Source organism: Xenopus tropicalis, chromosome 4, assembly GCF_000004195.4.
Source record: "Xenopus tropicalis strain Nigerian chromosome 4, UCB_Xtro_10.0, whole genome shotgun sequence".
Lineage (NCBI taxonomy): Eukaryota > Metazoa > Chordata > Amphibia > Anura > Pipidae > Xenopus > Xenopus tropicalis.
Window position 1 is genome coordinate 126,747,278 of NC_030680.2, and position 25,668 is coordinate 126,772,945.

The window sequence follows — 25,668 nt, forward strand, 5'->3', positions numbered from 1 at the left end:
TAGTCTCTGAAGCTGATATCCTGTAAGTGCAGGGCTCAGCATGTTTATCCAGTGCTACCAGATAATGAAAGTATGTCAGGATGGTTTCAAGACAAAAAGAAAGGCAAATGGCTTGTGTACACTTAACTTGTGTACCTTTATTTCTCATAGGGATGCACTATAGTATGACTATACCAAGGGATCATATTGGCATTTGGCTGAATCCAAACTATTTTTTTTTTTTTTTTTTGCAAGGTCTGCTTTAAACTGTGCTAAAAAGCTAAAGAAACAGACGTTTCCTCACATAAGCTAAAATGTCTAGAATTGTGGTGAAAATGGAATTTACATTTTTCATCTTCATTCTTTTTATTTAAAAACTACCATTTACAATTCAGTTCATTACTGGTTTAGACTTCCATCATTTTTCCTGATAGAGTTAAAAATGAGAACAGTGTAATAATTTGCAAAGTAGTGCAGCTGTGGTATCCGTTATCCAGAAACCTGTTATACAAAAAGTTCCGAATTACCGGAAGGTACACTTAATGTGCCCTTACCCCTAAGGTTACCTTACACGTTAAGACCTGCTTTTTTGGCTAGGTTTCCAAACAAACGGATCTTTTACTGATAGCCCAATATCACCCACCTTAGCTGGACATAATTGGTACACTTAGCCTTAGGGGCATAGGTGCCGCCGGACCAAGGACCGTATAAATAAGCCAATGCAGTCCCCGATCCGACAGAAAAATCAAATCTGCCCGACCAACAACTGGCTGATTTTTGCCCAGATATTGTGGGGGCTGTTGGGAGATAAGCTACTGAATTGGTTCTTTAGGAATACTTTTCCCTTAAAATGAGATACATTTTGGAGCAAAGGTATGCCTTTATTACTGGGATTTCCTGGCCATTTTAATAGGACAGAATGTTTTGGTCATATTGTTATGGATGACCTTCAGTTTTGATCATCTGACTGAATTATGGTTCCTGTTTCCTTCCTGCTTCAGCCACTGACATTCTAATTTTGAATTTTCCTGTCCCTTGTGCAATACACAGTTACACGTAGTTTAGAATAGAGCATCACTTGTACTGAGCAAGATTCATACATTCCCTTTCTATGTATGGCAGTGTTGCTTCTCCATTATTTTAATGTATGGATTGAGGCCTACAAATTGACTGCTAACTACTTGTATATAATTGTGGCTATATATTGTCTACTGCTTTGCAATATTGTTCATATTATTGTAGCATGTACCTGTCAATCATAATGATGACAATAGTGATGGACTGACTGATACTTATACATTGGCATAATAACTCTTAAAGAAGGGGCAATAATTGTAGCAGATATATTAGGGTGAAGTTGTGTCTGTGGCAGTGACTAAATGGGCATCATCACATGGATGGGGCATGGATGTATAGTTTCACCCCTGAACTCTGCTCTATATCAGCAGTAGGGATAATAACATCTGGGAAGGCACTGGGGCTGTGGGATAGCAGGTATAGTAGGGAGAGATGGTGCCTATAGTAGCAGTGGGATAATAGCCCCTGGGAAGGGACTGTGGCTGTGGGATAGCAGGTATAGTAGGGAGAGATGGTGCCTATAGTAGCAGTGGGATAATAGCCTCTGGGAAGGGACTGGGGCTGAGGGATAGCAGGTATAGTAGGGAGAGATGGTGCCTATAGTAGCAGTGGGGGGATAATAGCCTCTGGGAAGGGACTGTGGCTGTGGGATAGCAGGTATAGTAGGGAGAGATGGTGCCTATAGTAGCAGTGGGGGGATAATAGCCTCTGGGAAGGGACTGTGGCTGTGGGATAGCAGGTATAGTAGGGAGAGATGGTGCCTATAGTAGCAGTGGGATAATAGCCTCTGGGAAGGGACTGTGGCTGTGGGATAGCAGGTATAGTAGGGAGAGATGGTGCCTATAGTAGCAGTGGGATAATAGCCTCTGGGAAGGGACTGTGGCTGTGGGATAGCAGGTATAGTAGGGAGAGATGGTGCCTATAGTAGCAGTGGGATAATAGCCTCTGGGAAGGGACTGTGGCTGTGGGATAGCAGGTATAGTAGGGAGAGATGGTGCCTATAGTAGCAGTGGGGGGATAATAGCCTCTGGGAAGGGACTGTGACTGTGGGATAGCAGGTATAGTAGGGAGAGATGGTGCCTATAGTAGCAGTGGGATAATAGCCTCTGGGAAGGGACTGGGGCTGTGGGATAGCAGGTATAGTAGGGAGAGATGGTGCCTATAGTAGCAGTGGGGGGATAAGAGCCTCTGGGAAGGGACTGTGGCTGTGGGATAGCAGGTATAGTAGGGAGAGATGGTGCCTATAGTAGCAGTGGGGATAATAGCCTCTGGGAAGGGACTGTGGCTGTGGGATAGCAGGTATAGTAGGGAGAGATGGTGCCTATAGTAGCAGTGGGGGGATAATAGCCTCTGGGAAGGGACTGTGGCTGTGGGATAGCAGGTATAGTAGGGAGAGATGGTGCCTATAGTAGCAGTGGGGGGGATAATAGCCTCTGGGAAGGGACTGTGGCTGTGGGATAGCAGGTATAGTAGGGAGAGATGGTGCCTATAGTAGCAGTGGGGATAATAGCCTCTGGGAAGGGACTGTGGCTGTGGGATAGCAGGTATAGTAGGGAGAGATGGTGCCTATAGTAGCAGTGGGGGATAATAGCCTCTGGGAAGGGACTGTGGCTGTGGGATAGCAGGTATAGTAGGGAGAGATGGTGCCTATAGTAGCAGTGGGGATAATAGCCTCTGGGAAGGGACTGTGGCTGTGGGATAGCAGGTATAGTAGGGAGAGATGGTGCCTATAGTAGCAGTGGGGGATAAAAGCCTCTGGGAAGGGACTGTGGCTGTGGGATAGCAGGTATAGTAGGGAGAGATGGTGCCTATAGTAGCAGTGGGGGGATAATAGCCTCTGGGAAGGGACTGGGGCTGTGGGATAGCAGGTATAGTAGGGAGAGATGGTGCCTATAGTAGCAGTGGGATAATAGCCTCTGGGAAGGGACTGTGGCTGTGGGATAGCAGGTATAGTAGGGAGAGATGGTGCCTATAGTAGCAGTGAGGAAAATAGCCTCTGGGAAGGGAATCTGCTGGACCACCTTGGAGTTTGAAAAACTTACACTATTCACAGATGTAAAATGTAGTGGAGAAATTGTCTACGTTGTGTGTGGTTTTTTTTTTGTTTGTTAATGAAGCTTATTATATTGTCCTCATTAGAGTTAATTTTCCCTGGTGGCTAATGAGGTTCATCATGTTGCTGCTGGTTTGCTCGAGGCATGCTGATTATTTATTTTAGAAACAGTTGCAACTTTAAGGAAATGATTTGACTCCTTTGATGAGATTTAACTGGTTATGGTAAATTTCATTCAAATGAACATGAAGTTGACTCCTTGGAAACAATATAAAAACCAGCAATGTTTTTTTCCTGCTTTAGTTTTTGTAAAAATAAAGTGACTATAAGCCACACAATAAAGATTGGAAATTGCAGAGCTTTGTTTTCTGAGACCATTCAACTTCATATCTGTATTATTTTATGGGTCACCCTTTGACCCCTGCACATACTCATCATCCCAGAGTGCATAGGCAACCAGTGCATTTGGAGGACAATTTGCACCAGAACTGACACTTACTGGCAGATATACAACAGGCCATGAAGCACTAGCCTGTAAGTCCTTTGAGAAATTGCAGAGATTTCTCAGTATTTCATGGGAATGTCCAGCTTCATTGTACATTCTACAATCTGCCGGGTAAAGCAGTTCCATAAGTGCACAGGCTTTGTAACTGCACCCTTCACTGTACTCCACTTTATAGTATATTCTTTGAAACCCTTAGCCGTGAATGGGCTATGCGCTACTTTGTCCTCAGTCTGTTTCACAGTCCTCTTAGAGAAGCTGACATGAGCCGTTTGGGACCTCGAGGTACCGCCCTTGAACTAATTACAGCTAATTATGAAAATCTGTGTTTAAAATCCTTTCCTCCAACCCCAAAGTCAATTTCTTCACACAGTTTTTGGCTTGGAAGGAAGGTTTCCACTGTTATTATGAAAATAAATAATTCATAGCATACACATTGCAGGCACACAAGGCACTTGCCAAAGTTGATGTTTAATGCCGAGCGCAAAGCAGTAAGGTCTAGTGCACATTCCTTTTATCCAGCCACTCACTTCAAGTGCATGGTAAATGTCTTTCCATTAATATGGGCCGCTATCAAGGCAGCTGCTGAAATTCTTTCCTTAACAAGTACTTTTTGTCACCTCTACTTTCGTATAAAAGGGCAAACAAAATACCTAGCAAAGTACCTTATATTCATTCCAGTGGGGGTTCAATGGGTAGCAAAGGCATCTGGCATACCTTAGGACTTAAGAGCATAAAAAACTGTTAAAGAGTCACTCGTTAACAGTTCTAATTTAATATCTCTGATAATATTTCTATTTCCTAGGTGTCAGTTATCTAACTTTGCTACCCAGTAGAGCTCACTGGAAAGAAGTAGTTAAAAGGCTGTTTAGATAAACCTCATACTGCTCTCCACCCATGAGATGGAACCTTGCCTGCCAGGCCAAGACTCATTGCTTTTGGGATGTCCCCATGTTATTCTTGGCTCCAGTGACGCGTGTGTGACGGATTTCTAGAACTTTGTACGCCTCGCTTCCTTCTGCTCCATATTAATATATCCTATGAATCACTCCATTTACTTTTTATTTCCGTTTTTACACTGGCAGTTTCCTCACTTGTGAGGCCATTAGCGTTTTTTATCAATTAAAGGTCCCTCCAGCTCCTGTATCTTGCTGTCATAGCGGTAGAACTCTCATGCTCGCAGCTCAGGGTTGCTACCTGGCCAGTAAATAATACAATGTTATTAATAAGGAAGAAAGTTAGAAACATAGGCAGTCAGTATTGTCTTTTAAGAGAAGGCGATAACCCTATCACTGCTGTTTATCCCTGGTAAAAAAAATACCCAGTTATTCTACAAAGCATCATATGTTTCTAGACAGATGTGTAATTCCAAGCCATAAGCTTAATTAACTACAGCAACAACTGTTCTTCTCCCCTTTTCTTATTCAGCTGTACCACTCAAAACACACCATTTTGAAATGAAAGTTCTTCCAAGTGCCAACCTTGGACTCCAAAGGGGAGTTTACCTGCAGTGTCCCTTAAGATTACCGCCATTGGCACCTCTGCAATTCACTTTCAGAAGCTTAGTCCTTCTAACTGCAGGTTGTCTCAGTACTTTTCCTTTTGGGAGGACTTTATAATTAAAGAACAAAGAGTGATGGAGAACAGTGGCAAATAGATTATGGCCACAGGTCTGACCAAGCAGTGACGGTTATTCCTTCCTTTTATTCACCCATTTATATCTTGATACTTTACATTTTCCTAGCCATAACTTGTATTTCTTTGTTTTCTTTCATTGCTTAATTTTCTGCCAAAAAAATGTGGAATTTGGCATTAAATGTAATACCTATTTGTTAAGTGGTTTTTTTCCCCTTTGACATACATAGCAAATGGAAAGGCTGAGCCACACTTTATGACCAAAAATATCAGGACTGTTGCCTGTCCAACATCTCATTCCCAGGGTTTTAGTGTGATGTTGGTCAGTTGTTATCTGGAACATTGCTTCAAGTGTGTTGGTGATGTTTGCCGCTGATGTTGGTGATCAGGCCTGGCTTGCAGTTAGCGTTCTGAATAATCCCACAGGTGTTTAGCTGGTGGAGGTCAGGGCTCTGTCCATTCTTCTACTCCCATCTCAAAAAACCCAACTCTGTCTAAGAGACATTAGAGGTGATATATTGGGCACAAAGCATTTTGCAGTGGTATGCCAGTTAGTCAGGTCACTTGTGCATCCAGGCTGATGACGGCACACAAGAGCTATATCTACTCCTGCTTCCCCCAATGCTTGGCTGCCCAGATCCCCCTCTTCATGTTTAAAACCAGCTCATCCTGTATTTCGCTATTTGCCACCCCAGATGAAGTGTCACCTCAGGCAAAGTGCTTAGTCTGCCTTATGGCAGAAACACCCAAGGTTGGAACCAAAGGATAATCTACTAAATCAATAATTTTGGAGATCTGCGGCCATTTTGTGCCTGGCACTTCACTTCTTGATGTTAAATCAGCCCTTGGCTCTTCATTCAGTATGGTGCAGTTTATTTGAAAGAACTTTGCTTTGTTCCACTGATGAAAAACATGAGAAGAAGGGCATTTTTGTATGCCGTTCAATTCTTTGTCTCTCTGGCACTGAAGTGACTTTTGTTAAGACTCTCCAGAGCTGATGTGGTTAAGGAGTGTGATCTATAACAGGCTCCAACTTCCATGAATGAGCCTTGTGTGAGTGTGACCCCCAAGAGAGGTTAAGGAAACACTCTCACTGTGTGTGTGTGGTCTCCGGTGCACACTGTTGGCTTTGGTTAACGGGTGAGTGTGTAAAGGGGCATTGCCACTTCCCATGCTCTATATGTGTTGCTAAGAGGAAAAATGTGTGCTATGCTTCCCGTGGCCATGTCACACCTGCGCTGGGTATTTCATACACTTTCAAGCGACAACTCATTAAACTTGTGGCTTGTGCTGCCAATGCTGCTTGTATTAAAGCAAAACTACAAATCCCAGCATCCTCATCTATCATTTCACAGGAGGGTGCTGAATTCGGCATCCATGTTATCTGTTTGAGTAAGAGTGTGTTTGAACTGTGCTGGGGAAATGTTTATTGTTAATGACTTTAAGGGAAATGTATACAATGCAATTTAGTAAGCTTGCCCATTATTAGTAGCCGCTAGCACATCCCCTATTGATAATAATACATTTTGGCTAATTACTTATGTGCATACATTTGAGTGAGAGCTGCAGTACTGTTCTTTATCTAATCTGTACCTATAGATATAGGTAAAAACAACAGAATAGCATATAAAGTAGCAGAATAAATGCTTGCCTAGTGATTATTGTTTAACCCAGTACCTCTTAGATATGGGAGTAAAAGCTACTTGAAGTTTAATGGTTTCAAAATTCATAATTAATCACAAAACCCTATAAATTATTTAAGGAGTTTCAAAAGTTTATATGTTTGTATGTAAGATGATTTGAACTAATATGCGACACTGCGACACTACAAAAATCAAACAAAATAAACAGTGTTATTGGCATCTTGTATGTAAAGCTGGCTCTGGCTGGGAGACCAGTCCAATTTTGATTGGCATTATTTGCTTTCCCTTGTGTATGAGAGGAAGTGCGAGCCAGCTGTAAGCCATGTGTAAGCCACTTGAACACTCATCTTGTTTGGCTTTGGTTGCCCCAGAAAATAATCCATTAGTCCATCCAGTCTGCCCCTATAGTTCAGGTTCTTTGCTTGTCTTCTTCAAGCACTTTCCTATTATTTGCTGTAGTTGTTTTTATCCATCTCAGCTGGGAGTCTGTTGCAAGTATCTACTGTTCTTATAGAATTCTTATAAATTCCTGCTTTATTCTGAATGAGCTCCCCCTCCTTTATTTCAGTCAGTGACCCCTTGAACTTGAGTCCTGGCTAGATGTAATGGTGTGTATTGTTTGTGTATTGTGCTTTCGGTTCCATACACACTAGCAGCTGTTGGATTTGTCACACTTAAAACTGGGCCCTACTAGTCACATCCCTTGCAATATGAACCTGACTCATAATGATCTGATTTTAATGGTAATGGTATCTATGGGTATCATATTCAGATAACTGCGTGGAAATCCAACTTCCATGTAACTACATAGACGTAAATGTGCAGTCACGCTGTTTATGGTTGTGGAGACCAGCTCCCTTTTGTGCAGATCCTTAGGGGCTAGTGTACAGAGACTGACTGATCGGACTATTAAACTTTGCCTACCAGTTTGGCATTGGGTCCTTAGCTAAGATTGAAACACATCTAACAAATAGTCTGCTTGGGCCAACTGGCAAAATCATCTATATATGGGAACACCTTGCACTGTTATCCAGCAATTGTTGTGCTACTTGGTGGTGTGTTGCTAGTCTAAGTGGAGAGGCTGAAAGAGATGCAGAGGGCTGTGCTGTTTAAATAAGATGCAGGGACTATAGACCTCAATGGGCCCTAATGGTACAACAAATTTACTCTTTCCCATTAGATGTTTACACTATAAAAGGGGCAGTGCGTGATTATACATACACAGGAGCATAATTGGTTTGATGAGGAGCCATAGTTTACTAGTTTCCCACTGGTACCTAGGCACTGTATATATTAGATACTACTTTCTATTTTCCAGGTTGTGTTTGGAAGGGGAGATGCTGGCACTGCTACTATGTATAGATTAAATTCCTTGGGTTATCAGATCTGGAGAGGGTCACACAGTAAGTGTATCCTGGTACAGAGCAGACCTGACAGAGTTTGCATTAGTGATGCCAATTAGCAAAGTAACGATACTGAAGGATAATTGTAGAGGGATCTGTTTCATGTAAAGTCTTAATCGTCTCCTAAGTGCACACCCACTCATTAAGAGACTTACCTTTAACTCCTCACAGCCAGGGAGACCAACGCCACCTTTGGCTTTTAACTTTTTCTTACAGTAACTTATGGGCTAAAATAAACCTTGTAGAGTGGAAAATTGCATCATAGTGCAGCCTGAGGATTGATAACCCAAGTAAGGATACAGGAAATTCACTCTATTTTAGTTATGTTCTCCTTATATACACAGATGTCCATGTTTTGGCCAAAGAGTCACCAAAACAATTATATGCTTGTAATTGAAGACAATTATAGAGATTTTTATATACTGGCATCCTTTGCCTGTGATTCAGTACCACAATGATTGATCCCCAAGCTTTTTAAAGTGGGTTTCCATTATCATTTTCATGATCCCTTATAAAACACTGGTCTTTAGTCCTACAGTATGCAATAGTGACCCATTATTGGTTTAATAAACTTAATCCCAATCTTAATATGGGTCCCAAGAGAGAAAGGTTAAGAAACCCAGAAGAAATCTAGAACGTGCATTAGACAATAGATTCTTCTTTATTTTACATAGTGCCGGCATATTCTGCAGCTCTTTATAAGGATTGTCCCTCATTCACTGCCCCTAATTCTAAGGTCACAGACACTCTATGGTCAATTTAATCAGGAACCAATAAAGCTGCCTGTAAGTTTTATGTATCTGTTGGAGAAAACCCAAATTGCTGCACAAAACCCATTCAAGCATAGGGAGTGTATATAGACTCCTTGGCAGTTAGAGTTAGAATTATATGGACTTTAATTGTGATTCAACCCACAATGATCTCATTGTTCTCTTCAGCATCTCGCATGTATTCACTGCGGCCTTTCTACATAATCCTAGTGATCTGTGGGTAAGCAGAGTTTCTCTAATGGGTAGTCAAGTGAGTCAGGATACTAAAGTGTTAAACCTCATAGTACTAATAGGAGGATATGTACTAACGTCAAAAGGTTATTCTATTCTTGCATAAACATCTATGCCCCCCCCCCCAGAAGTCAGTGACTGTACTCTCCATTCCGGTTCCTAATTAGTGGCTCCTAGTCTAAGCTCTATAATTACAACAGGACAGGCAGAGGCCAGAGTGAACTTCAAAGCCCAGTGTCAACTCTCTTTGAGTAAGTACATGATGGAGCATCTTGACATCCCTTGGAATCATTTGTCATTCTTCTCTCTCTGACCCAGGGGCTGTCTCAGGCCTGCTCTGGGCATGGCAAGGTTACAATGAGAAATGAGTCACGGGATAGGGTGCTGGTCAGTTCTTTCCCAGGGAGGTCCGTGCAAAATGACAGAAAATTGCTGGAGAAGATGAATCTAATCTCGGTCACCACAGGGAGACACGGACAGCAAATAGCTTCAGTATTACGCCATCTTTGGCCTTGCCTTCTGTCCTCAGGGTGACACTAATAGATTATGACAGATTATGTCACCATAGTTCTGGCAAACATTGCCATGCTTTACATATTTCCTCCATGTACCCCTATACCTTACACAGGCTGGCACTGTAGGATTGTTGGTATGGGAATATGCTTTATAGCCCTTGGAGCTATGACAGCCATGATTATAATCTTCCTCAGTACTTTATGGGATCACAGACAAGACAACATCCCTGTCTATTCCAAAAAAATGCTTTCAACCTCTCCCCCTCGTTTCAGCCTGTTTCTCTCCTTTTGGAATTTGACCTGCTTTGAAGCCAGAACAGTCCATTAACCCATTCCCTGCTATAACATCCATCTTCTGTGATATCTATCTGCTCTATAGTTATTCGCTGGTACATGGCACCACTCCTATGTACTGATTTGTGCCCTTTCTGCTAAATGTTACCCCAGTTGTTCCTTTTACTTAAGCTGCTGTGTATCTGCTAGACTAGACATGCATTTATTGCCTAAAGCTCTTAAATATATAGCTGGTCTTCTCAATCTAAAATGCTCCCTGTGGATTTATGAACAAGAGAAATAAAGGGATTTAACAAGTCGAGGAACTGAGAATGTTGCAGAAATGTATGAGCTGGGCCCAGGCTGAAATGGCAAAGAAAAGATATGGATTTCTGGGGAGGCCAACACAATTCATGAAGTTTCACAGTATCTTTAATACTATACATTTTGATTGTAAGCTCTGTGGGACAGGGACCTCCATCCTCTTGTCTCTGACACTTGGTTCTATGGAATCTTTGATGCAGCTGTTACTTTGTATTTATCTGCATTTATTATCATACTTTGTATTTATTTACCTACTATTGTAATGACTGCTGTTTGCTGTATTCATTTAGTGTTTGTAAAGCAGGTTTATTAAACACCAACTACAGTGGATTTTTATACAGTTTTTTTTAACAGTTCCCCTTAAACATCACAAAAGTTAGTAATATTAAGTTATATGTTATTTGAGAATACATGCAACACTAATTACAGTAGTGATATTTTAATAGGGTCAAGCCATGGTGTTGACCATGTTCACTTTGTGAGGTCTGGATAAAAACGACTGGCAAATTCTATTATATATATTTATATCTAATACAAGTGACGGTAACTTAGAATGGTAACTAAAAATCAAGATCTTCTGCCCTTATCAATACACAATTAATAAAAATAAGTGCTAAAATGTTGCACTGATTTGAGGGGATTAATGCACAAGGGTGATAGGGTTTACAAAAGAGAGAAGGTATAAATGGCCTACTACTATAATCAGGGTTTGTCACCAATATATTTATAATTTAGCTAACATAGACTGCATCCTCTGAACATTTCCATACATATGTTCTCTTTTGTATGTAAATAGGTTTTGCAATATTGTTTATTTCATTATAAAAAGAAAACAAAATAATAGAAGAATCAGAGGGTCATGATTGTTAGTAGAACATGCTCTTCTGTTTGTGTTTGTGCAGAAGGAAGTATCCAAACCATGGAATTTAGTGGATCACAAAGATATGTTTAAGTATATGATAAGTGCTGTGGGTTGATACCTTAGTGTCTGTTTGAAGGAACCTAAATTGAATATGACACTTCACTATGAAAAAGGCTGTGGCTGTAGATCAGTATTGCCCAACCAGTTTCCTTCCAGATGCTGATAAGCTGCCACTCCGCGCTCCCTATGGCTAGCCAGGCATGTTGAAAGCCCCGGTTAGACAGCTAGCTGCAGGAAAGTTGGGCAATCCTAATCTAAGCCATAGTCTCCCTCCAACCGAGCCATTTAAAGATATTCTAGCAGTATTTATTGTACTTGCAAAACTGCTGACAATGCAAGAATTTTATAAATAATTATCGTTAGGTAAGGAAAAGATAAAGCGGTGCCTTGGCACAGTGCGCTGTTGAATTAAAGTTTTTATGTTCATGGCAGAGCTTACAAGAATCAGTCTCGGATCTAACATTTATGGCATTTTAAAATCTACTAGCCAAACTACCAAGATTTCTGGGGTATGATGGGAGGTAGAGACTGGGGGCCCCACAAGTCATTGTTCAATCAACATATAACATAGATCAATGATCAGCCATGTAGTGAAAGCATCACTAATAGAGCACATCAATGTGTTCATGCACTTTATGTTGAATAATACATAGAAACTGCCATTCATTTATTATCCCCACGGTAAATTTCCATGCTGTCCTTTCTCACAATGCTATGAAACCTACTCCTTACTGAAGCCTTTCATAGCATTCTGCACAAAGATAGCACCATGTTTGAGGGATCCAAAACAACAGGTTCAGAGATGGGTCAGTCTTTTTATGGCACTAATAAGTGTGAATTCCTGGTCTTTCACTTTTCACACTAGACCAATTTCCTAAAATAATGGATACGTGGCAGTGTCAACTCAAGGTTAAATGCCTTACCGCCGATGTTGATCATGGATTCATTGGCTACTTTGGTATTTCCAATGGCAGATGGGTTGTTTTAGAGTATCGTAAAGGCTTGTAGGTGCAGATTTCCAGGTCAGTGATACGTAGTATGACTATAAACGTGTACTTGTACACATGTTATGTTTTATTGTGCTCTTGCCCGAGTATAGACTGTGGTACAGGGAAGGAGTGGGAATCAAGGGTATCAAGGCCCCCTACGTCTGCATGACATCATTCACCACAGCTGTTGTGGGCTTAGAGCCCCTTCACACTTCTAATGAAGATATTTGGGATGTCTGGCATCCCCCGGAGTAAGCTGAGATTACATTCAGCAGGGGGGGCTCACAAGCCCAGTCCTAGCAATGTCTCGCTGTTTTTCTTTGCTTTGGTGGGACACATGCTCTGGTTGTAAGTCAGAAGGTTATAGAGTGCTCTATGTACTTTCTGCTTTATACAGAGCTTGTTTAGCCTCATCTTCCTATGGTAGGAATGTTTATAAAACTAGGCTCACCATTGACACCATTTACATCTTATCTGTGACTCAGTGTGGCCCAATATTGTCTGTAGCAGGCAAAGCTTCCTTTGTGTAAGAGAAAAGGAATGGAATTGCCATTAAGACTTATCAACAGGTTCCACTAAGTAATATTTGATGAAGATGCAGAGGTATGCTTTTAAAGAGGGCCATACACAGTCCAATAAAAGCTGATGATAGACCGTATCGGCAGCTTATTGACCCCATACTATTGACTCCCACTAATAGTTGGCCAAAAACCAGGCAGGCAGATTTAGAAATCCCATCAGGTTGAGGAACACATTGTTTTGATGATGCAGTCCTCACCCCAATGGCCTGCTTGTACTGTCATTGTGATCTAATTGTTTGGCCAATTGGATCAGCTCAATATCGCCTACCTCAAGGTGGGCATATAAGTAAAAGATGCACTTGTATGGCAAGGTTCACTATTCAGTGATGAGACACAGGTACTTGATTTGTTCGATACAAAATTTGTTTGTTCTTCTTGCCCATATTTACCATAAATGACATTTGCTCTTGCATAAATCTACCCCTTCCTGCAAGCACCCTTTGGGTTTGTAGGTTGGTTTATTTCACCCATGTTCTACTAGTACGGTTTCAAGATTTTCATGGATATGTGGCAGTGTCTAACAATTTTTTTGGTGTTTTTGTTCAAGGCAAACTGTTTCCAAATACTCCTTCCTGGTAATTTTTTTTTTTTTTCATCACATTGAAACCCCTCTTTAAGGTTTGTGCCATATCCTAACAGCATACTCCTCTTACAGATCTCAAGGCTTCTGGCACTGCTCACTTTCTAAGCTTCCTGCTGAACACAACAGACTACCGGATCCTATTAAAGGATGAAGATCATGATCGTATGTATGTTGGGAGCAAGGACTTCATCTTATCTCTGGACCTGCAGGATATCAACCGTGAACCTCTCATTGTAAGTACCCAATGTACTGTATTCTTCTTCTGCATCCAGTCCATGCAACGTGACACAAAAAGCTGTATAGCTTTTAAACAGTATATATGCTAAAGACAAAAATTATGTTTCACCATTTAAAAAAAAAAACAAAAACATAACTAAATAATGTAAAATGCTTGGAATGTGTTGAATGTAATCCCGTGATTTAGGGTACTGTGATATTCCTGTTCCATATACCTGACGCTATAGTTGAATGTTCTATAACAGTTGTTGTAAGACCTTGATACCTTCAGGGATTGTTACTTTCTTGGTTTTGCTGCATGTGATGATGACCATGTTGCATTATAGTGATTTATCAGCCTCCATGATTGAATTCATGCATTCATGCAACAAATGATTGAATTATCACTATGTTCCCTTCAGTATGCTCTTGTGTTCTTGTTCAGGAGAGATACTGGATTGCAAATCTTCTCATTCTATAGCCTTTGGGGGCAAGATGATTTAGTCACTGTAGAGCACAGCCTCTTGCGCAGTAGCATCATTGGCCATTAATGTGGATTCTTGAGTGCATTATATCCTTTGTGGCACTTTTTGAATTCATTTAGTAAGTCTGGCTGCTCATACATTTTATGGCTGGTGGTCTTGATTGGCTATCCCCTCATTATGTGACTGCTAACCTCTCGTTTGTTCAAGAAGGTACTGACATTGCCATTAAAGGGAAGGTTGACCATTAAGTTAACTTTTAGCATGTTATAGAATGGACCGGTTTTTAACAACAATTGGTCTTCACTTTTTTATAGTTTTTGGATGATATGCCTCTTCTGACTTTTTCCATCTTTCAAAAGTTATTACTTATCCTTTTATCCCCTCTTCTATTCATGTTTCAGTTTCTCATTTAAACTACAGCTTAGTTGCTAGGGTAATTCTACATCATACTAAAGCTCAATTTTAAGGGGAATAACCCTTTAAACTAAAGTGAATTATCTACTTAATCTGTGCAGGTGAATTTTTCTGGTCTTATTTTTCTCAGCAGCCTGGTTAATGTGGGCACTGAGTGATTTTCTATCCACCTGTATTTATGTAGAGCTTGTTGGTTTCACATAGTTTGGCCATTCCAGCGCAGCATTTCTATCCTACACAGTACAAACGGATATCACCAGCTCAAGCAGTGACTTCATACCCGGCTAAGCCAGCATTCCTGAGAATCACATTTACATGAGTTGCTTTTTTGAAAGACGAACGGCAACTTCTATAAGGCCACTTCATTGTTAACATGGATTGTGGTTCAGTAGAACAACTATTGTGCTCTTATTTATTATTTTAAGGAAACTTGTTGCTGGTACATGACTGGGTGTGTTGTGTCATTAACAAATATACGTGTGAAAGTGCCACAAATCTCAATGTTGTTTAGGTCTGAATAAGCACAGTGGGGTACATACACTGGCCTTTATTCTCTAAAGTTTCCTACCCAATTAACTGCCTCTCTGGGTCTTCCTTTGTCTGCAGATTCACTGGCCAGCATCCCAGCAGAGGATAGAAGAGTGCGTGTTATCTGGGAAAGACAGCAATGTGAGTATGACAGGACTGCAGATCTCACAGTTTACAAGGGGATATGAGAGTCACCAAGCTAAGCACAACAAGCAGGATTCATCAGATCACACTGCCTATAAATAAATATTTATACTGTAAATATATAGACATGTATAAAACTGTTTCATACTCTAAATTGACTTCATAACTGGAGACTTCCAAAAGATGGTAGGAACGATATGAGTCAAGTTTTAAACATTGTGATCAGTGATGTTTGTCAATGGGATGCTGGTACAGGTATGGGATCTGTAATCCAGAATGCTTGGGACCTGGGCTTTTCCAGATAAGAGATCTTTCTGTAATTTGGATCTCTGTACTTTAAATTTACTTAAAAAATTATTTAAACATTATATAAACCCAATAGAATTGTTTTGCCTCCAATAAGGATTCATTGTATCTTAATTGGGATCTGGTACAAGGTACTGTTTTATTATGACAGAGAAAAAGGAAATTGCTGTTTAAAATTTGAATTATTTCATTAAAATGGAGTCTATAGGACATGGGCTTGCCATAATTCAGAGCTCTCTGGATGATGGGTTTCTGGATAACTGATCCCATACTTGTGTCACCCATGAATTTATCTCTCTTCTCTATAAACTAGGTGGTCTCGAATAAATTCTCTGTTTCTCATTCTCAGGGGGAGTGTGGCAACTTTATCCGTCTGATCCAGCCATGGAACAGAACTCACCTGTATGTGTGCGGAACTGGGGCATACAATCCTGTGTGCACCTACATCAACCGAGGGCGCAAAGCACAGGTACCACCTAATCAATCTCAGCCAGAGAAATCAACTTACTGTGTTTTCTATTTGGCTCAAAACAGGTGGGAATTATCTCCAGCCTGCTCAGTGGTACAAGCAGCAGTAGTTTCACCTCTTAGTTCAGTATACTTTTCTTTCACTAAAGACAAGCTCTACAGTTTTCTCTTTAGAAGCTTTAATTTGGATAAGGTCCATGGCATTTACTGTCACAGAATACAATATTCTGTATCAGAAATGTTGCTCAGAGTTAATACTTCTTATTGTGTAGCCGAGAAGCAATATTAGGGTACTGGGATAAGGGATAACACAAAACAGAGCCTAGTAAAAGTATGGTTATTAATATAGAAATATTTCAGTGGTTTTGCACATTTGTTAAGTAGTCTTAAAAAGCTGCAAGCATAAACAATTTTCATGAAATAGGCATGGCAAGGAATAATTAGTACAAGTATACAGTACTCAGTGTTAAACTAGTAGGCAAGTTGCAGACACTGCAAAAACCGGGTAAATATTAAGCAGTGTTTTGCCCATATCATATTCTAAGCAAACTGCTTCTAGTACAAGCCAGAGAGATCATTGTGTCAGACGGAAACACCACAAGAACATTGGAATTGGAATAAGCAGTTCATAATATTGTGTGTGAAGAATGCTGTGTGTACACATGGAAAGCAGTTGATGAGTGCTGGATGTGAGTTAAGCAGTACAACAGTCTGGTATGTGGGGCATGAAGTGTGATGTCTGGGTGTGGTTGAAACCGTTCAAGATTGCCTACAGTCGAGAAAGCAGTAAAGTAGCACTTGCTATAGAATATAGAATACATACTCGATTAGTACGTACTTGAGAGTACACACTTAGGTTCACTGGATGTGGTTAGGTAGCGCTGAGAAAGAAGAACATACATTGCTAGGCTGAAGACACGAGAATCCTTTTCATTATGCCATGAATTGAAAAAAAAATTAGAACATTTCTCTAGATAAATTTTCTCTAAAGAGCGCACATATAGGATCCTTCAACCCCTTTCTGTACACACAAGCCCAGATTTGAAACCGTTTGTAAGGATAATTGTGCTGAGGCTTGATATTCAGTAATCAGGCACAACATTTATGAAGGTATTAGTGATATCCAAAATGAATGGATCCCAGTGCATCCCTGGTCATGAATGCTTTAGGGCCTTAGGTTTAATATTCCATGGCAAAGAGAGTGTGAGTGCCCTTTAAGAATGTGTTTAGAGTGTGGTTGTGTCGTTTTGCACTAAATAAACTGATTGTAAAATATTGTATTTATATTGTATTTGTTCTTTGTATACCTGTATTGCACACCTGTATGTCAGCGTGAATCATTTGCCTGTTATTGTTACATTGTGTTCTGCATGTGCATCTTGTCTCCCGTTACCAGTTCCATGGATGTGTCTATATGCATGTATCCGTATAACAAGTGTATGTCACATGCCTGCGCTCATTACATCATGTGTTTGGCCACATATGTTTCCTAGAAGCAGATCTGCATCCAAACTAACACCCAGTATTAGGGACGGAGCTTTCATCTGTGTCCCCGTGTCTCCATCATCCATGTCATATGTCACTCCCATGTCCCTGGAGGTCATGGGAGTTTACTCCCCGCCTCCTCGTGACGTCCCTCTAGATCTAACTCTTATTGCCATGCTCCTCTCCATAGGCCTCAGAGCTGAGCCATACCCCTGGAGGACGAGGGAGCAGAGCTGCTGATTCCCTGCTCAGCCCAACGCCTGCTGACCATAAGGTGGGGCCACTCCCAGGGGCCAAGGAGCCGCCTTTCCCTCACCAAAAACCTAGGAGTGACAACATTTACCCTGTTTTGTTCATGTGACAAATATATAGATCCCTGACTCTTCAGAGACATTCACAGAGGAGCCAACCTGTCCTAAACAAGCTAATATGCTCATCACCATTTCTAAATAAAAATCACATGCTGCCCATGACTGACCATGCTAAATAAGTCACTCATACACTCGCCTCCTCTTAGTCCCTAACATTTTCTGGTTATACTGTCTGCTTAATCCCCTGGTGCTTTAGTTATCCAGATGGGGGGCCAAAAAAGAAAGCAACTGTCAAACCATGACATTACAGACGTGAAGATCAATACCGTCAGTACCACTGTTAAAGGGTCCCCACTTTCCCAGCTTCATATACCCCAAAACATACAGGCCATCTTTCTGCTTGTGCTCTGAAAAATCTGTAACCCAGACCTGCAGCCTGATCATTTTCACTCATCCTGGTACGCTCATATATCCCATCTTAATGTGCTTGGCAACAATCATGTGAGCACCACCAGAAATATGTCACCACTTTGTCCCCCAAAATGACAAATTCTGCAGGCCATCTTGTTCTTCAGATGTAATTATGTACTGTGCCAGTTGCCCCTCTTATTCACAAACAAGAGAAATTCACTATATGCTCTTAAGTTTCTGAAAACATTGCTATTAGATTGTAAGCTCTAAAGGGCAGGGGTTAAAAAGCACGTTCTAGGCCAGAGCAGTATCTTTTTAACCCTTTATACGGAATGTGGCATAGACATATCTGCTGTTATACTTGAATTACCTATGCTATAGATCATCGCCAATGTAGATGTGTGTAATCAAAGTTTATCCTGACATCAGATTCAGTTATAGTATGTAGTCTCCATGCTCCTTACTATGCTGGGGCCAAGGTCGGGACTGGGATTTCATTTTAATTTTACAGAGACCCAAATACCAGGCCACTAAATAGTGACTGTCTGTGGCATCTTACAGCAGCCCCTCTGGCATTTGCCAGAATCCACAGATTATCAGTCTGGGCCTGCTAGGGCCCTTCAGCATTTTAGAATTCCCTTTTCAGAAGTCTCCTTGTGTAAATACAATGTGCAAACCCAGGTTCATGCATACCTCCTCATATTCCTATTTTGTCTCTCTGAGATCTGAGGACACCTGGAATTAGTCAGAAACGAATAGCAAGGTTAGAAAAGCTATTGTGTGCCAGCACCTCTAGTAAAGCACCGAGTGTGATGCATTTCTGCTATTTTTTTCTTCACTTTCTAGGATTATGTGTTTTATCTGGAGCCAGATCGAGTGGAATCTGGGAAGGGCAAGTGTGCCTATGACCCCAAGCTAGATAGTGTGTCAGCCCTCATCAGTAAGTGAAACACAACCTGTAGCTATTAGACAACTATACTTTGACTCTGTTTCTTGCTATTTCCATGTTTTTTCCATCAGCGATAATAGAAGTATTCTGTTAGATACACCTCTGCCTCTTGGCCCATTTTTGAGTCTCTTTCCTTGTAATCTTTTTAAAAGAGATAATTTACCAGAAAAGCACTTTAGTAAGTTGTAAACTTGGACAAAAACTTCAGCTTCAAAACTTGAAAGTTCTTTATGTAGATCCATGCAGTAAGTTAGAAGGAGGGGGATGAAATGTTTTCAAGTACATCAGTTCCAACTCTTACTACCGGGGCATTTATTATTAGGCCTAGCGCCTCTATGAACGGGATCCAACCAGTCGGCATCTAATGATGTTTAATAGCTGGAGCCTCATAAAAAAGAACATCACATGAAAGTGTAATATGGCTTACAATCACTTGTATTCAGCTAAAGACTACAGAGCATTTTACTCTATCCAGATGGCCAGAAACTGTAAATATAATACACTTTCATCAAGTGTTCTTAAAGACTTTTAGATTTCAGAGGGCCTCTAAATATCTGCTGAGGTCTGATAATTCTCTAAACCTATCCTGCAAAGGGGTTAAATAGAGTATAAAGTGTGTCCCAGAGCAGCTGCAGGTCTAGGCGTGGAATGGAACAGAGAAGGACTGTGGACACTGGGCTGCCAGATCTTACTGCCGCTAATCCTCCTGCCCCCCTGGGAGGGACCCGCCAAATGAACCCCCCCTTTGGTATCCCATCCTGAAGGGCTTTCGTTACAATCTGAGGTCGAGACTCTCTAATTAATCAGGAGCAGCTGTCAGGCAGAGAGCCAGCAAGATGAGCATCACATCATACACCACATAGAGCTGTGAGCAGATAGTGTGTGCTCCATTCGGGGCTTGACGGAGAGAGTGTTACACCCTAGTTATCATGACCCCCTGCCACTTTAACTGAGCTACCCCAAACCGACTAAAGAATATCCAGTATATTCTATTCTTGTATTAGGCTGTACTGTGTACTTGTATATCACATTGCTTTAACTGGATATAGTCTCCTTTGCAGTTCCAGAACTTTCCATATCTCCTCTGATACTTTTGTTTCAGATCCTCTCCACTTTCATGCTGTCAGAGGGGTTATTGCTTGCTCTGCACTCGGCACTGAATGGTGTCTGCGTTCCTTTCCCTTCCATAAGATATTGTATATCTTATCCCTTGTTTCAGTCAGTGAGGTAGTTTTTATTTGTGGTGTTTAATGTTCCTTCATCATTTGTTATCCACAGATGAAGAGCTGTATTCTGGTGTATATATAGATTTCATGGGAACTGACGCTGCCATTTTCCGAGCAATGGGAAAGCAGGCAGCAATGAGAACAGATCAGTACAACTCACGCTGGCTCAATGGTAAGAAGACCGTGGCCCACCACAACCACCTTATGCACATCCCCATGGGCTTCTACATATATGTGCCATTTGAGTGTACAGTGTCTCTACTGCTCACTCCAGGCAGAATTCTCTTGTGCCCTTTGCTTTCTGTAAGCCCTATGATGTGTCCATATCCACAGACCCAGCATTTGTCCACGTGCATCTCATTCCGGACAGCGCAGATCGAAATGATGACAAGCTCTACTTCTTTTTCCGTGAGAAGTCTACAGATTCTCCTCACAGTCCCACAGTCTACTCCCGCATTGGACGTGTCTGCCTTGTGAGTCAAAACCCTGACCCTGCTACTCTCAAGTCTCTCACACCAAATTTGTTTCATAAATTATATCTAACACTGTTCTACCATATGGAACTGCTGGTAGGCACAAATATACAGGGCAGGCATGTAGCTGATCCTTCTAACCGATTGCCAGTCTTAAGGAGGCCATACACAGTCAGATTTCTGTTGCCAATTTGTGTCCTTCAGAGCGATTAGGGACAAATGAGGACCCTTGATGTGCCTACCTGGCCAATATCTGGCCTAAAATTGGCCAGCTGTTGCTCAGGCAGGTTTGATTCTACCCTCGGAGCAAGGAACACATCTATGAGCTGATGCAGTCCCCGATTCCTATTGTTGAAGTTTGATCATTTGGCCCTGGGGATCAAATTTCTCTGATATTGCTTTATTAGATGGTAGAAAGATCCGCTCCATTGGCGGCGGCGCCAAACAAGCGGATCTTATGGTGTATGGCCATCTTTGTACTATGCCTGCCGTGCAGTTCACACCACTTCCTACATCTATGCTGTCCACTTAATCTATGAAGCGACAGTGGCATCTGGTGACCACCATTCATTTCACTTCGTTGTGTGGCAGATTCTTCTGTTATTTCTCCTACTTTGGCATTAAGACTTCTTGCAATTGCTTCTACAGAATGATGATGGAGGTCACTGCTGCCTTGTCAATAAATGGAGCACTTTTCTAAAAGCACGACTGATATGTTCAGTGCCTGGAGCGGATGGAATAGAGACCCACTTCGATGAGCTACGTAAGTATAAAATGAAAACATGTGAAATAGTTTCTGTTCTCTACTGCTGTCGTTCACTTATAGTTTACTGAGCATTTCTGTATATTTAACCTATTGTTTCTGTTTACAGAGGATGTATTTATCCAGCAGACACAGGACAATAAAAATCCAGTGATATATGCAGTCTTTTCTTCTTCGGGGTGAGTATTGCATTTCACCATCCTGCTCACTCTATTACTCATCATGCCCTTTGAACACTCAACTTATGCTTTTTTATTTGGCAGATCTGTGTTTAAAGGATCAGCAGTTTGTGTATATTCCATGTCGGACATCCGTATGGTGTTTAATGGGCCATTTGCTCACAAAGAGGGACCCAACTACCAGTGGATGCCTTATACAGGAAAGATTCCATACCCACGCCCTGGCACGGTGAGAGACTTTCTTCTCTGCTTGTGCCTCTGATACGTTCTTTGTCTATCCATCTTTATTCTCAGATTTTATTGGGGTTATTTCATTAAAGGCACTAAGTTTGCACAGGAGCAGTAACCTATAGCAATCAATCAGCAGGTAGAATTTACCGGCCACCTGTTTCAAAGCAAACATCTTATTGGTTGCCATGGGTTACTGCTCCTGGGCAAACTTAGTGCCTTTCATTACATTTGGGGGTTAGTGATTATCCCAGTTGCACACTTAGTGCTTGTAGATGGGACAACCCAATATAATTAATTTCTTTAAACCTTTGATTTTTACAATCCTATGCAGTGTCCAGGTGGAACCTTCACCCCATCAATGAAGTCCACCAAGGATTACCCAGATGAAGTGATAAACTTTATGCGTACACACCCTGTCATGTACAATCCTGTGTATCCAGTGCACCGCCAGCCATTACTAGTCCGCACCAACGTCAACTACCGATTCACTACTATTGCAGTAGACCAAGTGGATGCATCTGACGGGCGCTATGAAGTGCTGTTTTTGGGTACAGGTAAGGTTGATTTCTGATGCTTCCTTTAATCATCACTCCAGTTGGCCACAAAAGCTTTATCTTAAAAAGGTTGACCAATGAATCTATGAGTCTAGAACTAATCTCCCTGTCTGAACCCTACAGACCATACAGGTAATAGCACAAAAAGTTCTGAATGTCAATTTTTACTTGATAAACTAACAAAAGCAGTGTAAATAGTACTACAGACTACAGAGCTTATAACTTCTAGGAATAAATCTCTTTATTTAATGTTTTCACTGGGATATGAGAGCCTATTGTTATGTTTTTTTGTCAGCGTGTCCTAAACGTTGTCCTGTAGCCAATCATAGTGTTTGCATGTTCACTCTAGAACCAATATCCAAGTCAACTATTAAAAAATGCCAACAGGGACTGCAACAAGATGTGTAACGACACCTTCATATTAAACTTTACCCCTGTATTATATATATTATGTTTTATGGTTCTTTCCGATTTGTATTTCATGTTGGCCATATTTTGTAATTCACCTCTATATTTTTGTCCACTCACTTTGTCATTTATCCTTTTAATACCAAGTTCTTCCCTTTCTGCTCTGTATATTGTTACAGACATTTTGCCAATGTACCCTTCTTTAGGGTTATCTGTTCTTAATTGAACGTTTTTTTCTTTCAGATAAGGGAACAGTACAGAAAGTGATTGTTCTACCAAAAGATGACCTGGAGACAGAAGAGCTTATATTAGAAGAAGTAGAAGTGTTCAAGGTGAGAACAATTTCCAGCCAATCGTGTTCCTTGGCTGCTCTCAGTGGAGAGGAGGTTATGGGGGAAATTGTAATGTTTCTTAATGTTATTAATATTATCAGATGATAAAGATGTTATTAGAGAACCTTCCATTCATTATACTGACAAATATGTAACATAATATATGTCCAACAAAACATTCATGAGAATGGCTCCAGCCATGTTGTTCATACACAGCACCAGTTTATTCTTCCTCTCTATGAATTGCTTTGTGTTTTTAATGCTTCTTCTTGCTCTTTCTCAGGTACCAGCACCCATCAAATCCATGAAGATTTCAACAAAGAGAGTAAGTAACAAATAACATGTGAGTTCAACAGTGTCATTGCAGATAACAAAAGCTAACCTGTATTTGAGCATAAAGAGTTAGCAAAATTGCATATTGTTAAAGCGACCGTACACTTTACATTTTAGTCATATTATGATGAACGTCCAGGTATCAATTGTACATTTAATTCAAAACTTACATTCAGATTGAAATTGTAAGTCCTAAAACAAATTGGAGGATATTCTGACCTTTAATAATTGCCAGACAACAATCGTAAAAAAAGTTATGTCCCGGAAATATTGTGGGTCCCCCGTGGATATTGTCAGATACACAATACACAGGTACAGGTATTATCATTATCCGACCAAAATTTTCTAACCTGTCCAGTCGACTAAATGGTCAATCTCCATTGTACGAAAATTGTTGGGATGATAATTCGGAGCCCACACATGGTTCAAAAATCGATTATACTAGTTTGTGTATGGCCAACTTTATTGCACGGGTACCTTATTTTAATAAGCAATCGGTTGTAAGCATGTCAGGCAAGAATGCAATATACAAGAAGGCATTAAAACCTTTTTATAAATGTACTGAAGGAGTCAGCAATCACCAACTAATCCAGCAGAGCATTACTGTGTCAGTTTAATTATAGTGTTAACCTTTGTCTTCCCTTTATATGTGATCTTCCTATAAACTCCTAAGCAAATTTATTGGGTTTTCTGAGTTAAAGATCTTGGTATTCAGTTTATTGTTGGTAAATGTTCCCTCATATCTAAGTAAAACTTACAAAATATGAAACGTATTCTTGGAGATGGTCATTTAAGAACATGTTTTAGAGCAGGAATAATCACCTGTCATTAGACTGGGTGTCCCAGTTTTATAGATTCTAGTTTAGAATGAAGCATATTTATGTGCATTTAGCAAGATTAGATTATTTGTATGAGTTGTTCTTTCATTAGGAAAGAAAACGTTATTGGTCCCTACAGGCTGGGGGTCACTGACCCTGCTAGACAAAAAGGAATTAGGAGTGAGCCAGTAGTCTGGGCAAGTGGCTAACATTTCTAGTTCTGTAGACTAAGGGAGGGCAATACATTTTTCACACTGTGGGCTGGTAGAGTTCCCAAGTAAAGTGTACCATGGGAGATTAGAATTACTAATAGACCGAAGGGGGTCAAGGTCAGTAACCTAAGAGTGGGCTGGGGTTACTAAACCAATGAACTTGCTCATACATGACACGGAACAATGTAACAATAGCAGACCTGTAAAACATCAGTCGCATTTTTTACTACACGGGATTCCTTGGTTTTTAGGCTGCTGTTCCCAGCACCTTATACATCTTGAAGTTTATAGTGGAGGCAGCCATTAAACCAGACTGCCCTTTCTAGTTGCCAGCTGTTTCTTTGAATCATAATCACACGTTTTTTTCTTTTGTTATTTAAGACGAGAAACATATACAAAAGGCACATTAACCTTGTCTTTTATGGCCAAAGTTAAACGCATTTTACCTTTGTAGCAAAGCTCATGCTGTCCCCGTGACAGACATGCAGAGCCTTAGCACAAAAGGGATCCGCAAAGTTTAAATTTCAGTGTAATTGATTTTGTAGTTGTTCTTTATTTAATCCAAGCAAAATATATCCCACATACAATATTAATTACATCCACATTCAGCCCTATTGCTTACATCAAACATCCACCTTGACAAGTTCCACAGCGGGACGAGTGGCCTGTGATGCATTACAGTAACGCTGTACAAGGGCCCAGCCATTTCCTATAAGGCACCGGTTTGGGTTACAGTGGGAACTAAAATGCTGCAGCCTTTAGCTGGTGTTGACAGTCTCAAACGTAAAGGGGCCCCTGATAAAGTCTCTCCTGCACATTACTACAAGGCAAGCTTTTCTACCTATTCTTTCATAGCAACAGTTACCACAGAGTTCAAGAGATATACACTCACATTGGCACATGGTGGGATTCAATATGCAGAAGATGTTCTTCAATCAGAAG

At 40.8% G+C, this 25,668-nt stretch overlaps 1 protein-coding gene across 1 annotated transcript in view; it reads left to right on the forward strand.

The window, feature by feature from the left end:
• sema3f (semaphorin 3F) overlaps positions 1 to 25,668 on the forward strand; it is a gene marked incomplete in the record, with an annotated part of 61,941 nt that overhangs the window by 30,401 nt on the left and 5,872 nt on the right. Inside the window, 12 exon segments of the mRNA NM_001011157.1 lie at positions 13,553 to 13,713; positions 15,202 to 15,264; positions 15,923 to 16,042; positions 19,095 to 19,188; positions 20,476 to 20,595; positions 20,757 to 20,896; positions 21,545 to 21,659; positions 21,769 to 21,838; positions 21,923 to 22,067; positions 22,401 to 22,623; positions 23,275 to 23,363; positions 24,463 to 24,471. Of these exon segments, the coding sequence (NP_001011157.1) occupies positions 13,553 to 13,713; positions 15,202 to 15,264; positions 15,923 to 16,042; positions 19,095 to 19,188; positions 20,476 to 20,595; positions 20,757 to 20,896; positions 21,545 to 21,659; positions 21,769 to 21,838; positions 21,923 to 22,067; positions 22,401 to 22,623; positions 23,275 to 23,363; positions 24,463 to 24,471 (1,349 nt within the window).